General features: G+C 38.0%; 2 protein-coding genes across 5 annotated transcripts in view; one reads left to right on the top strand and one right to left on the bottom strand.

Annotated features, from left to right (window-relative positions):
- LOC146483871 (uncharacterized) overlaps nt 1-14,425 on the bottom strand; it is a 90,764-nt gene that overhangs the window by 9,412 nt on the left and 66,927 nt on the right. Inside the window, exon 12 of one of the 2 annotated variants that reach the window (XM_085105184.1) lies at nt 7,348-8,814. The exons of the other annotated variant lie outside the window; for it this stretch is intronic. The gene's annotated coding sequence lies outside the window, so the exon portion shown is untranslated. Of the gene's footprint in view, nt 1-7,347; nt 8,815-14,425 lie in introns of those variants that run through there. 2 annotated transcript variants of the gene reach the window in all.
- LOC146483875 (uncharacterized) lies at nt 2,982-13,819 on the top strand. Of its 3 annotated transcripts, none has more exons than XM_085105196.1 (3): nt 2,982-3,018; nt 11,802-11,914; nt 12,342-13,819. In XM_085105196.1, exons 2-3 carry the CDS (start codon nt 11,805-11,807, stop codon nt 13,225-13,227), a joined length of 996 nt encoding a protein of 331 aa, XP_084961322.1. In that variant the 5' UTR covers nt 2,982-3,018; nt 11,802-11,804; the 3' UTR covers nt 13,228-13,819. The 3 variants fall into 3 exon arrangements, with proteins under 3 accessions (XP_084961322.1, XP_084961324.1, XP_084961321.1); XM_085105198.1 differs by lacking the exon at nt 2,982-3,018 and adding an exon at nt 6,490-6,637; XM_085105195.1 differs by lacking the exon at nt 2,982-3,018 and adding an exon at nt 10,237-10,364.

Below are 14,425 nucleotides of genomic sequence, written 5' to 3'. Positions count from 1 at the left end.
TTTATAGCAACTCTTAACAGCTTTAAGTTCGTCCATAAGTCGTACACACTATTATTATTAAATCAGTACATAAAATGGAGGTACCGCAATACGTTCAAGCCTCTCTGCAATCCTATAAAGACCTTACGGTCCTTTGTCCATTGGGTCTTTGTTATTAACAAAAAAAAGTGTGAAGGGTTCGCAAATTTCAGGAAAGCAAACTTGTTATTTGGCATTAATGTATGACACACAATCGTTTTGGCAAATAATTATAAGCGCATCGTTTCTCCAACAATCCTAACACAGAGACAAACTATGAACTATAATATAATTTCAAACCATGATAAACTTCGTCTGTCTTTGAGTTGTTGGCCTTTTTTTCTTTTTGTCAGTAATGCTGATAGACAGGTAGATACTAATAAACACAGATTTTTCCAAACAAGTAGAGGAACAGGAATGACTGCAACTGAACGGAACAGTAAAATGCCTGTTGTCATGGCAATATGCGAATAATATATTTACATTCAAACAATCCATGTGTGTTAGTTGTGGGAGCATGTGTAATCCTGTGCGAACTTTTTGAAGCAAGCAAGCCACTAGTCTAAATGTCTTAATGGGGCCCTTAATACCCCCCAAAAAATTGTGGCACTTTTCCAACTCGCATTGAGGGCTTTTAAAGCGGGTTTTAGAAATGACATATATTCCTCAGCATAGAAAGGACACTATGACAGCGAATTGGTTATATCTTTTAATTATGTGAACGAAACAACACCAAATCACTAAGACGTTTTGGACACTTCCTCGGAGAGGGCTCACGTGTCTAAGTTGCCATGGAAACGAGGCTAAGAGTGAGGCTTGTTTTATTCTATTACATAACTAAACCCCGCCAAAAGATTATTGGCATGACTTTATCACTTTACTAGCTTACTGCACTTTTTCTTTCTATGCCTTCCTATTCAAGGACTGGTCACGTGCATGTTAAGCATGGAAGCGAGGCTGTTGTTGTAATAAACTGAAAAGCATCTCCTTAGTAAAGTAGTTTTCTCATTGCGTGTCCAAAAACTGTTTACCCGTTGTTCAATTTGATTTTTAATTAATGTTGAAAATAGTTATCTGTCTAGGAAAAGCTATCTTTGACCTATTATCTTCTCTCTTTATTTTTTTGGGTACTGCAATAGTTACTCTCAACTAAATGATTCAAAGCATTAAATATCACAAAGGTCATCTGCCATGGTGGCTTTTCTCGAGATGCAGGCTTAGTCGAAGAGAGTTTCCAGTTAGTCATTTTTAAGACCACCGATAAAAGCCCTTGGTACAAGTTGCAAATGTGCCACCATGTTTTTCTTTTTTGTCATTTAGGGTCCCATTAAGACATCTAGACTATTGGCTTACTTGCTTGCCTCCCAAAATTTCCACGCGACTTTAAATTCTTACATTTGCCCCAGGACTATGCAGTGTTTTAGTCTTTCAAACAACATGTGCCGTCCTCATAGCTGGGTATTATCAAACCTTCCGGAAAGGAACATTCATCATAATGTCCCATGCATACAATGAGGACGATTACCAAAGTGTGAAGTCTTGATAACAAATGATGATAGAAGACTCGGAGTTCTTATGAGGCTAAAAAATCTGTCCACAAGAAAAAAAAAACGATATCCCCCACTCTCCTGGAAATTTCAATTCAGCTTCAAAATTGTGGCTTTTAAGATCCGACCCTTTCCCCTCCCCAGTGAAATCCACTGGCCTACCATTGGGGGGGGGGGGGGGGAATAATAGGTCTTCTTCTGGAGCAGACATTATCATTCGGGTCTTCAGTGTTACAAGGCAGAAAATTCACATGCAAAAGTGAAAATGCGCCTGCAGGGAAAAAATAGTGTTGTACTGCAAGGGACTGTGGGCCACAGACGGAAGAAAATTGAGAAAGTTAATAAACGACGTCTTTGCGACGTCTATTTTGACCGCTCAGCTCCTCATTATTAACCTCCAAAGAGGTAATCGGAGAGAGGGAGGGGGAGCAAGAAAAAGTGAGAGAAAAAAGCTAGAGAGACAGGCCAAGCTTTCCACATGATCCTTTTCGAGGACCTTTCATTGCTTCCAGACAATGACTATACACCGAATACGCGCTGTCTCGTTAAGTTCTGCCAATATAGTTCCCTTCTTAGAATCGCTTTTAACAAATTTTAATATAAGAATTGTAGAGGGACAGTTTTAGCTTGTTTGCATCATCTGGTTGTCGCTTATTGTATTCAATTTTTTTTTTTCGCCATCTAGCTTCTAGTTTAGCGTTCCCCAATAATTGCTCACGTTGGTAATGTGCAATTACCAAAACCTGAGCTCTTTTGTAGATTTAAAATAAATTTCGAGAAGGTGGTAAGCAACAGATATTGTTTATTGTCCGTAATGAAGTTATTTTCTTCTAGCTTCTGTTCACATTTAGTAAAATTCCTTCACAAGGGCGTTTAACGAATATTCGATCACCTGCTCTTCTTTTGTGGAGTTTTATTTCACAAAAGCCAATCTTTACTTTGTTGTCGTACGACAGCAAGCTTTCTACAGTTCACAAACTATTTAGGCTGTTCATCCATTCTAACGTCTAACTTTTCGAAGATTATTGAGCAACATGAACCTATTTAAATATTTATTCTGTGTGATTATGTATTCGCATTACAAAAATACTTAAAGCGTCGTATTCAAACCAAGTTCTCTCTAAGGAGTTAAATTTTGCAAAAGATAATAGAACTCCGCCTTATTTTTAGCGTCCTATTTGCATTGCGATGACTCTCGGTAACTGAGAACAAGAAGTTGTATTCGCTCTTGTGAACCACCTTGCTGCTGTCAAAGGAAACCGCAGATATCGGCCAGTATGAGTTGAAAGTTGACGAGCAACAGTTGCTTTAGTAATTAGACAACAAGCCAGTCCGATATTTACCTAACAATTATTAGACAAATATTGTGTTTTGAAACCCAATGTACCGATATCATTCATTGTTTTTGTTCACTGCAAACGCGGAGCACGTCGATCAAGTATTGTCCTTTTAGGTGAGTTTTTATTTTCTTTTTAGTTATTTCATCAGAATTGACAAGTTATTATCATCGAAAATGTGCCTTAAATGCTTGCTGAGGGTATAATTTGAAGCTTTATGAAACCTGCTTTAGTGATCAACTGTGTTCAAGTTTATCAGTGTAAATAACTTGAAATCATATTGCTAGGTTAAGGCATATTCACGATGAAAGATCGCATCAGTCGGCGCGAAACCGTCTTCATTCTTGAATCTTTCTTACATTTCACAGTTTAAAACGACAAAAATAGTTGGATGCGATGTGCCCCTGCTCAACTTACCCTAAGAGTTGAAAGGATGCTTCCCAATTGAACAAAATTGACTCAATCATTGCAATTATCTGCCTCCCAGATAGAGATCAAAGTCTATTTCAAGAGTGCGATCTGTAATAATCCGTTTTCGTTTGCTATTGCCATCGTGGAATAAAACGTTGGCAAGCAAGCCGTAATAGGCGAAATAGAGAAAAGGTAGCTGCGCGTCTGACAATCTATTCACTGTATCCATGATACAGTACTGTAGTGATAAAAGGCCATGTAAAGATACAGTAAATTTTAGGTAGATTAACTTTGCTTAATAGACAATCATGGGGTGATTCGACGTTCGGATAGAGACAGTTCTCAGAAAACCAAATTTGAACGGAGCAATACTCAGAAAACCAAATTTGGACGATAGGCTTGTGGGTTCCACCGAAACTGAACACTGCTTAAACAACACCTAAGGTTAGCACAGTCCCAAACAACTTCAAAGATAAAGATCTGTCTCGAGTTTGGAATTTTTGCAGACGTTTGTATTGCACACCGATATGTAGGATAAAGCTCGACATCACGCTCCACACAGACAGGAAAGTAATTTCATTTGGCTGATATAACGTCTATTTTCTGAAAATGAACCAGTAGTTTTAATGGTCGATTTCCAAACCAAACTCGGCGAGTATCTCAGATAACGCAGAGATCATTCGTGGAAAGCTACGATCGGCAGAGATATGCACGTTGCAGGAAATAGAAAATGAAAACACTTTTCTTTTTACCTATTTCTCCTCTTTTTTCCGAATGTAATGCTCACAAAACGAAAGTAATGAACTCTTAAAAGCTCTGCAAAGAAAGTGTTTGTGTAGTTGTTTATCGGGTTTAATTTCATTCGACAGAGTTAACTCACAAAAATCAATGTATCTGTTTCTATTTCAAATACACAACAGATATTGTTTATGTGTTTTACTGTGAAGCAGACGAAGTGATGTCTCGTAAGCATTTGTCTTTGCTGCTCTGTTTTCTTTTTCGTAATGTAGTTTCTTAGGCTTCTTAGCGTCAGCATAAAAGTATGTTATAAACAATCCTCCCCAGTAGCATTTCCAAACAATAGATGTCTGATGGGGCTTGATGTGGGTTGTTGGGATACTCCTGCTGCATTCTAAATAATACAGTTGGTGGTTTCACCCTCGTTTTAGAACACATTCCTGTTTATCTGAAAGGCAAAAGGCTGGTTCCAAGGTTTTTGCTCTGTCATACTTATTACCATTTACAATTTCCATACTTAACTTTGCGTGACATGATAATCTCTATGATTAGATTGTGTATTCGTTAAGACCGACATCATATTGGTTTAAAGTAAGACCCCTGCAGAGCGGCAACCATCACGTTCCGTTCCGACCTTGTCTGTGTCAAACTTCGTCTGGAAAGCGGCCGTCCAAGTTTCTCACCGCTATACCAGATACGGCTTAGTCTTGCGTCATAGAATATTCTTCATAGATGTAAAAAAGAAAAATCATAGTTGGTTTTTCCTGATCACTCTCGAGTCCGACCATCCATATGGATCTTGATGGTGTGTACCGTACCGAGTGTGCACCAACAAACGTGTATTACGTAATATAAAAATGACGTAGAAGCTTTCCAAAACACACCATTTTAAAATCGACATAGTTTGTGATCGGTTCCTCCATGAGTTTCAGTTAATGCGTCAGCATAAAAGTATTTTATAAACAATCCTCTCCAGTAGCATTTCCAAACAATAGATGTCTGATGGGGCTTAATGTCGGTTGTTGGGATACTCCTGCTGCATTCTAAATAATACAGTTGGTGGTTTCACCCTCGTTTTAGAATACATTCCTTTTTATCTGAAAGGCAAAAAGCTAGTTCCAAGGTTTTTGCTCTGTCATACTTATTACCATTTACAATTTCCATACTTAACTTTGCGTGACATGATAATCTCTATGATTAGATTGTGTATTCGTTAAGACCGACATCATATTGGTTTAAAGTAAGACCCCTGCAGAGCGGCAACCATCACGTTCCGTTCCGACCTTGTCTGTGTCAAACTTCGTCTGGAAAGCGGCCGTCCAAGTTTCTCACCGCTATACCAGATACGGCTTAGTCTTGCGTCATAGAATATTCTTCACAGATGCAAAAAAGAAAAATCATAGTTGGTTTTTCCTGATCACTCTCGAGTCCGACCATCCATATGGATCTTGATGGTGTGTACCGTACCGAGTGTGCATCAACAAACGTGTATTACGTAATATAAAAATGACGTGGAAGCTTTCCAAAACACACCATTTTAAAATCGACATAGTTTGTGATCGGTTCCTCCATGAGTTTCAGTTAGTGGAAACCTTGGGTAAACCCGGCCACTGCATTTTTATATTCAAATTTTATCATACTTAATAAAGTATGTTCCAATTTCTTACAATTGCTAAAAAATAGAACTACACAGATTTTTGGTAGTTAGGTTCTCCACGACACCACGACACCTCGGCCATGAAAATGTCACAAGCAAACGTTTAGTGAGTGTAAAGTTAAATTCTTTGCTGTTTTCTGTGCAACTGAAGAGCTCTCAACTGCTGTAGTCTGCGATGTCATTCGCCGTACCAAAGCTACTGTCTTGTCACAAAAATAACGGACTCTTTAGTTTTTTATTCATTAATCATCGCACATAGTCAGAGCCGGGAACATCTGAGGCGGTCGAAATCCTCGGTCATCCGCAATCTTTACGATATATATAAAAACAGGCTTAGAATTTAAGGTGCGAAGAAAAATCGTTGAAGCGGTTTTCTTTTCTTGGCGTCAGTCACGGAGAATTGAACCGGAAGGTAAACAGAGTTCCCAAGGGAATATCAATTTCCGTGAAAAATAACTTGACACAGCACAAACGTTTTTTATACCTTCCCTTTCTCAAACCTTGTTTTCTCTCCTCTAGCTCATATTTTTTCTTTCTTTCAAGTTACGATTGAAACTTGCAAACAATTTATTCCGACATGTAAATCTTGAGTTCCTAAAGAACGTTAAAACCGCAGTAAAGTATATTTTCTTCCGCCAGCTATTTTTCGTCAAATACAAAGAACATCCGCTTTGCTGTGGCAGTTTTGTCAAAGGCTGACGACGTCAATGGTCAGTTATGACGACATAACCAATGATGATTGAGCTATTTAAAGAAAATGATAACCATCATTATTCATTACAACAAAACCATGTGGTGTGAAAAGAATAAACTAACTATCCACAAGAACACTTCGAAAATTTGAGGAGAATCTGATAACAATAACACACCAACTATCCACAAAAACTGCGATTCAAGTTCCTAGACGAATACTTTGAACGAATTCAAAAGTAAGTATGAAAACTACGTCACGCGAACATCGAAGCGCGTTTTAGAAACTTCAAACTTTCCATGCGTCTGTTTTTAATGACAACATGTGCAAAGTGTGTGTATTATCCAAAGAAGGTTATTTGAAGTGAAGAAATAAGCGTTTTATTGCTTGAACACATGCTAACTTGAGATTCTGTTCGTGTTGTTCAGTAATGTTCGGGAAGTTGTGGGTCAGTGTGGATATTGTGCTACGTTTAAATTTGGCTAATTGCAAAGCAGTATATATATTGCTTAAAATACTTTATTTATGTTTAGGCTAGCAAATAGCCATAGGGAATTTTTATTTTTGCTTGTGGAAATAGTTAATTAAATGAAAAGGACTGATTGTGAATATTTTATCAGGAATTCTGTCAACAATACAGTTATCTATACTAATTTTCCTTTTCCATTAATTTATGCAAACAAAACATATATTCATCTTTATTATGCCGGAGGTGCTTTTTGTCCAAAACAGTCGCTTTGTGTTTGGAAAACTATTTCATGCACAAGGCACAGAAACAATTGTGAAAATACTTTTGAAACAAAACTGAACGTCTTAATGGTAAAAAAAAAAGTCGACAAGCATTATTTACATGTTTCAGTGATTCCCTGTGGAAATAGTTCGCAGGGTACTTTATGATGAGTGGTCCTGTTCGTTCAGGCTAGAAATCCATTGTTCCGAAACGTTCCGTTTTTCTGTTTTTTCAAGTGTTTTTTATAATTGCTTTAAGCGTTGTAAATGGTTATTTGCATTGTGTTTTACTCTGGCAATTTGAGCTAATGGAAGCACATGCAACATTTTACTTCAGTGATACCCAATTCTCCTTGAAAAACCAGTAACATGTTTTATATGCTTCCTTCTTCCAACAAACCTAAAATTCTAGCGTCCAGAAAGAAATTATTAACATAATGTGTTTGTCATGAGAAATTAAATAATAAAAATGGCGTGACTAAAATTGATTAACGTTCTCGCTGTTATTTTATTTTGACAGTCAAATTATTTGTCTAACAACTCCATATTTGCATATATTAATTGGAGCTTATTTTGCACGTGGGGAAAATATTGCTAGTTAGTCAAGTACTCCATATACAGTAAGACGTTAGGCATCTTCTTGTATATTTGATGTCAGCTGAGGGTAAATTTTATTTTCCATGAACGCAGGAACAACTTGGATAGTTTTCAATCTTTGACGCCGTAATATCTTTATTATATATTATTCGCGAGAGGGTTCCGCAAGTTGGCCCCATTACCGCAGGGTTTGCAATGGGAAATGTTACATGGAAAGCACGTGCATTGCGGACTATTGGCCGAATCCATTAGGCATTTTAAGAGAAGAGAAGAAAATTTAAGCCTTTTGTTTCTATATTACGCGATCAACTGTCCATTGGGTATGATAGTTTATGCACAGATGTAGGCAGAGGGTCCCGTAAAAGCATTCTTCGTGGGCCATTCAAGTTGTTCACAACAACTTATGAGAATAGCTAAAGGACAAATTTTACTTCATGGTGCTAAAAGAATACTTATACACACGACTCTTGAGGGACAAGACTGTGTTGAGGCACTGAGATCCCGCAAACTTTATTGATTATGAGACTGTTAAAAACGCGGACCGTGGTGTGATTGAGAGTCCTGTCTGAACAGCAGGTTCACGACACTGTTTCGATCGCAATGCGTGGCTCGGTATCAACTGACTGGAGTGGACACTCGCACACTATCAGAGGTGATGAACACCAGTTGTTGATAAGTTTTATTAAACCGCATAAATCAGTATCGAGAGACACAATCTCTAGATGGGCTAAAATAGTGCTGCAAAGATCTGGTATCGACACTGAGCTGTTTACAAGCCTCAGCACAAGAGCAGCCAGTGTTTCCAAAGCCCTAACCAACATCTTCAGGGTGCTAACAAGTTGGTTTACAAGGTTTTTCAGGATGCAACTGATCTCGCTCCTGTTTATAATGGAATGTTTGGTTTATCACCGTAAAGAGACTCGAGTGCTGACATTTCGAGCCTTAGCCTTTCATCAGAGCGACTCTAGACAGTAGACGAAATCTGGAAAATTCAAGCCCAAAATCGTTCTATAAAAGGAACAGGAAAGCATAGCTTGCATGCGTACGCCAGCCAGATTAACCCATGGAGCGACAGCGCTGTAACCACAACTTAAAGGAAACATAACATTGTCATCCATGCGGATCCAAGAAAACTCCTAGTGGCAACAGTTTCCATTTGGATATTGTCATGTTTCTTGATTTTCTCATGGAACATGTTTTGATAAGGGATTTTGAAGATACGTAAGAATACATACTTTTGTGCAAAGTCATTGGACACCTAACTATTGTAATTTTACAAGGCCATGTGGCATATTTATGACGCCAAATTATTCCTTTTGCTTGTGTGTGAAATTTACCTTCTTTGATTGGCCCAAAACTCTAACACTATATAGGCAATAAGGGATTTGCAACTCTGAGACAAATCAGGAAGGCTATATGCACATTTTTCGACGACATGACGAGTCTGAATTTCTTTACCAAACAAATTAATAACCAAACAACAACAACATTTACTTATATTTTCACAATAAAGCTCCCCCAGCAAAGTCCCTCCTTGACCTATTGCATGTTATAGTAAATACAAATGTTAAACACAAAATCGAAAGTCTTGCTTCTTTAAAGTATGCAACTATTGGCGAAAAAGACCACAAGGCCATTATTAGCAGTTAAGAGGACGAATTTTGCAATATTGTAGAATGGACAGCTATCGTAAAACTTTGATAACGGGGAAAATGCAAAATTTCAGTAAAATTTCAAATTATGAAATACTTTGAAACAAGCTTGACTATGTCATTGCAGTCTTCATTTAACTTTCCATCAGGAACGTTCCTTTAAGCTTGGAAGTGCTTACTATTGGAACGTTCCTGTCTTCACGTATAACAAGGATGCCTGCGGTCAATCTGTGATTAATATGAAGAAGACCGTGATAAGCTGAACTTCTTTTATTTAGAAATTTAACGCGAGTTATGGCATCGTATCTTCTACTGCAGACAAATTTTATAGCTTAATAAGTGGCTTGAAAATTCCAATTATTAGGTCATTTCTCAGCAAGAAATGGCAGAAAAAAATTCAAGTTTTCCTTTACCACGTATTGTTTACCAATACTTGAGTAAAAATAACTTTTTGGGGGTAGCACCAAACGCAAAATAGTCCGCATAACTTTGCTGAAATGATATTTAACTTTGTAAATGTCTGTAAACCTACCATCAAAACTGGCAATATCGAGATAAACACCAAAGAAAAAGAAAAACACTTTTCCACAGTATATAAAGCAGATACCTCTACACTATGAACATAAAGTCAATATTTAAATTTGGAAGTAACTTGGTAATCAGAAACCATGGCCAACGTTTGAGAACCAGTACAATAAATGGCCAATTCTACATAAGTGCAGTGCTTCTATCTTAATACTTCCTGCACGTATTCTATCGATATTTTGATGCTTCCAAGGCACTTGGATAAAGAATTTAACGCATGCTTGCACATTCACGGGAAGATGCGAGATGATGTCTTATCTTGCATTAATGAGTTGACGCGTATGAGTACGGCAAAAAAGTAAATGCGTCAGTTCAGCTCCTTCGATTTAATCAGAATTGGACAGTTTTCTTCGTGGCAATCTGAAAATTTTGACGTATAAGATGGAGTAGCTGAACAAAGAGGTTGGTAGATTTACAATAATTTGCAAGATCTGAATTCGAGTCAAGACGGAAAGAGTTAACATACACGTGCACTGGTTGTGTAAATGCAATGGTTTGGATCCAGACCGTGGAAAATTGAGATTAGTCCCTGTACCGATCGACGTTTCGTCAATTGAACCTGTTTGCAAGGAACCGTATGTTTGATACCTTTCTATTGCTACAAATATCGTTCAGCAACATACAAAACGCCCTGCAAGGGTATGTATTGTGTTTTGACACGTCACAAGGAAGAACACGACTGCTGCGAAAAATGTTTGGGCGACTCGCTGGATAGTGAAAAGAAAAAGTCAATCTTCTTGGGCCACTTAGAGACGCAAAACCGTGGTCTAAATCGATTTCATTTGGAGGAACGCGAATACGGTTAAACTTCGTTTTAAAGGGACAGTATCACGCTATTTTTAGTAACACATCGAAAATCGGAAGGACGCTATTCGGCCGATAGCAGCCAAGATATAATGACAAAATTCCATTAAAAGACTATCAGAATGCAAAGAAGCTATCCAAGGATATTTTCGCCGGCAGATGACCAAGATAGAGAGGGACGGACGTTTTCAAATTTCGCTGTTGTGACGCACTAAAAATCGCCGGTTGTACTATATTTTGGTTTAACCTTTCGTCTTAGAATCACTATTAATCTTTCTTTAAATTAGCGATTGAGAAATTAATTAACACAGTGTTCAAAGTTTAAATTTAAAGAATTTGGCCCAAAAATCAAGATATCTCCCATCGATCTCCCATGATACTGCCCCTTTAAACAGTGCCAAGAAGGCATATAGCTGTAGTGACTGGCTACTATTTCTTCTTATCAAAATGTACCTCTTACCAAACAAATACATGGATGGGTCTTTTGATTATCTTAAACGGCGGTCTAAATCAATTTGCCTTAATTTGTTTTCCCAAATTAAGCAACGTGAAAGAAAGGCGGCAATCAACATAGTCAGACTAGATACATGCAAATTGACTATTTTATTGCCATGTCGAATCTCAAGAAAAGGATTAATCATGTGTTAACAATGAATTTCTGAAATGGGTCGATTGTTGCTGAGAAAGTATACAGAAGTGGACTTTGAATGCCACTTCATACCTCATGTACCTGTTTTACTGTTTTAGAATTCCCGTACACATGAGGATTAGACTATTTTGTTGTTACTTTAAGTTCACTATCTACTTATTTGCTTACATTATTCTAATCTTCAATATGGATGAACTGGTGTTTACATTGTAGCAATTGTATGACAATTGAAATCCGAAAATTTTTTAATACCCTGCGTGCGGAAAAGAAATGATCAGCAATCGACGTACCAGGCCATGAAATGTAATTTTTTTTCTGCCAAGCAAGTAATTTAATCTGGTGATAAATTGAATAAATAACTTTGAATATTGTGTATTTACTTTCAGAACATGGTGAAGTTGACAGAGGAGACTTGGTTCATTGGTCTCGTAGCTGGCTTAGCAGCATTGATTTTCGTTCTACTATGTATCATCATTGTATTTTGTACTCTATGGGCCAGGTAATTAGATAACTAAAAATATTTTTCAATAATTTGTCTTTCTTTTTTATTTGTTACACATGTTAAGTTTGTGCCGTAGACCACGATTCTTTCTTCTGTTGAAAAGTGCGCCTTTTCATGTCATGTCAGTGAAGAAATAAATAAAAGACATTTCGTGAAATCGAGGAATTTTATTGATTATACCTTTGCCGCAAGAGAACTACATATTTCAAGAAGAAATTAACAAAGTCCAAGACATGTCGCAATTTCCAGAAAAAATGAGGCTATTTGTGAATTGTATTCACTAAATATAGTATTCTGGTGTAATCACACAATGATATATAACTGTTTATCACAATTCTTGTGTTTATATTAAATTAGAAATGGCTGCTACAGGAACAGTAGCTATTCTCTTGTGTGATGCGTTCTTTCATTACCATATTTCTAGGAAGGACCAGATCAGGAAACGTGAAAGTCGAATGCAGAGATTGCAATCGATTCCATCTCCTGGTGTTGATCATGCCCAAGTCTTATTGGGAGTGGACCGGTCGAATTCTGTGGCCGTGCCTTCCCCAAACAACAGTTCCAATTGGTTTCTGAAAGAAAAACCGCCAGAAGAGGTGCGATCAAGTTCGCTTGCAAGAGCAGCTGGAAATGAACCTTTTATTGTCGGAAGGTCCTTAGCAAGGTATTCCAAAGAACTTAACAGATCAGATTATCGACCCTCTTCTGCAAGTCGATATGTCAGGTCTCGCAGTGAATCCGACTGGAAGAGAGGAAGCTTACCGGTGCTATCAGACACAAGACCCGAAACTGAAGAGAGAATGGTCAGGTTGGGGATGATTCCTCCAAGATCCCAAGAGGGCCGTGAACATTACCCTATGGGGTACATGACTGCTCCCCATCCGAGGGCAAAGTCACCAACAAAAAATGGAAAGAAGAAATCGAAAGAGCTAGAGGATAGCAGAAGGTATAATGGGGATGTATTGATGCCTGTAAGGGAGGTCCAGTTATGGCAGTTGGAAGATAGCCCTAACCCGCCACCATTTGCACTTCCAAGAGAAGATTACAACACTGAAGGAGTCACTTGGTATCGTTCAAAATCTCTAGATGGTCAAAGCCTGACCGGTCCAACAGCCTTTTACAACTATCCAAGACATGGTCCGCAAGTGCATAATTCGCAAACCCCAAGTAGAGGGATTCCTCAAGAAGCACATCCAGGTCATGTTTCTCCAACTGCCGCGAATGCAATGCTAGAAGAATACTATGCAGCTCAAACGCCTGAGAGATTGAAACGAGTCCAACGTGTTGGTGTACCAATTTTGCCTGACTAACATGAGTTTTGTTCTCTTGTCATACACATTGTCAATGTTGGGGTTGTTTCCAAGGGATTGCTTTTTGTTTTACCCTGGGTCTCAATATGGTCTCAAAAGGTTTAAAATCTAGCATCATCTAGCATAATATTACTTGATGGCTAAATTTTCAATTGACAAGTTCCTGCTCCACTGAGTGATATAGGTCGACAGTGACTTTTTCTTTTTGATGCTCGACGTCTGACAATCTGCTGGAAATGACCATATAGAATATATTTTGTTAACAAAATTAGTTGTAATTCTTCTCATTCGATGTTCGACGAGTGAGCCCATATAGATTCGCACTTGGCTGTTGCGGTGAAAATATCATTTTGTAAAGGTCACTGTCAAAAGGATTCATTGAAGGTTAATATAGATTTTATTATTCGTCACATGATTTTAAAAGTGTTAACTGAGGACGATTCAGAAAGGTTGCCTCTCGTACCTCACCTGGGCCTCAATGTTTATTTGTCACAAATACGTTATTCAGCGTATACCAAGGACAAAGACGAGATTAGAATAAAATTTCACCGCGCTATCCTACAATGGTGCAGTGTATGAAGAATTTACTGAACGTTAGTTTGCTGATTTATTTACAAAAGAATGCCGCAATGAACGTCAACATCAGCTTTGGTAACTGTGTCAGTTGAAATTGTTGTTGTTGTTTTCTTTTCTTAACCATTGACACGTCTGCGTTAGCGCTGCCTTGCTTGCCACAAATCAGTAAGTTCTCGCGGGTTTGCTGAATGGGCGGCCAAAAGCAAATCGATGAAACTTCAGGCCGAAAACCGTGCTCTGTGGCACGATTTCGTTTTCTAAAGAGGCTAGTTGGGAAATCAAGGAAGTGTAAGTATCTATCACAGATCAACCTAGCTAAAAAAAATTCAATGCGCGTAAATTTACTATGACTGTGAAAAATGAGATAAATTTTGATATCAGTGTAAGTTAAGAGTATGCAAGTTCCATAACGAAAACATCGCTACTCTCAGTAAAATGAATATATTACATGTTTTATGACTACGTTAAATAAAATCGAAGAAAGACGACATTTTATGCCAAGTAGTTCTTTGCCAGAAGGCTTATGCATGGAGGAGCATTCATTTTCCATACACAACACAGCGCCGTGTTCGGTCACCATTTGACTGAAGGTCACTGAGCTTCACTGCTGAGCGGTGACTTA

Source organism: Pavona decussata, unplaced genomic scaffold (assembly GCF_977016875.1).
Source record: "Pavona decussata unplaced genomic scaffold, jaPavDecu1.1 SCAFFOLD_37, whole genome shotgun sequence".
Lineage (NCBI taxonomy): Eukaryota > Metazoa > Cnidaria > Anthozoa > Scleractinia > Agariciidae > Pavona > Pavona decussata.
Note: the sequence above shows the minus strand (reverse complement) of the source record. Positions and strands in the feature narration are given on the sequence as shown.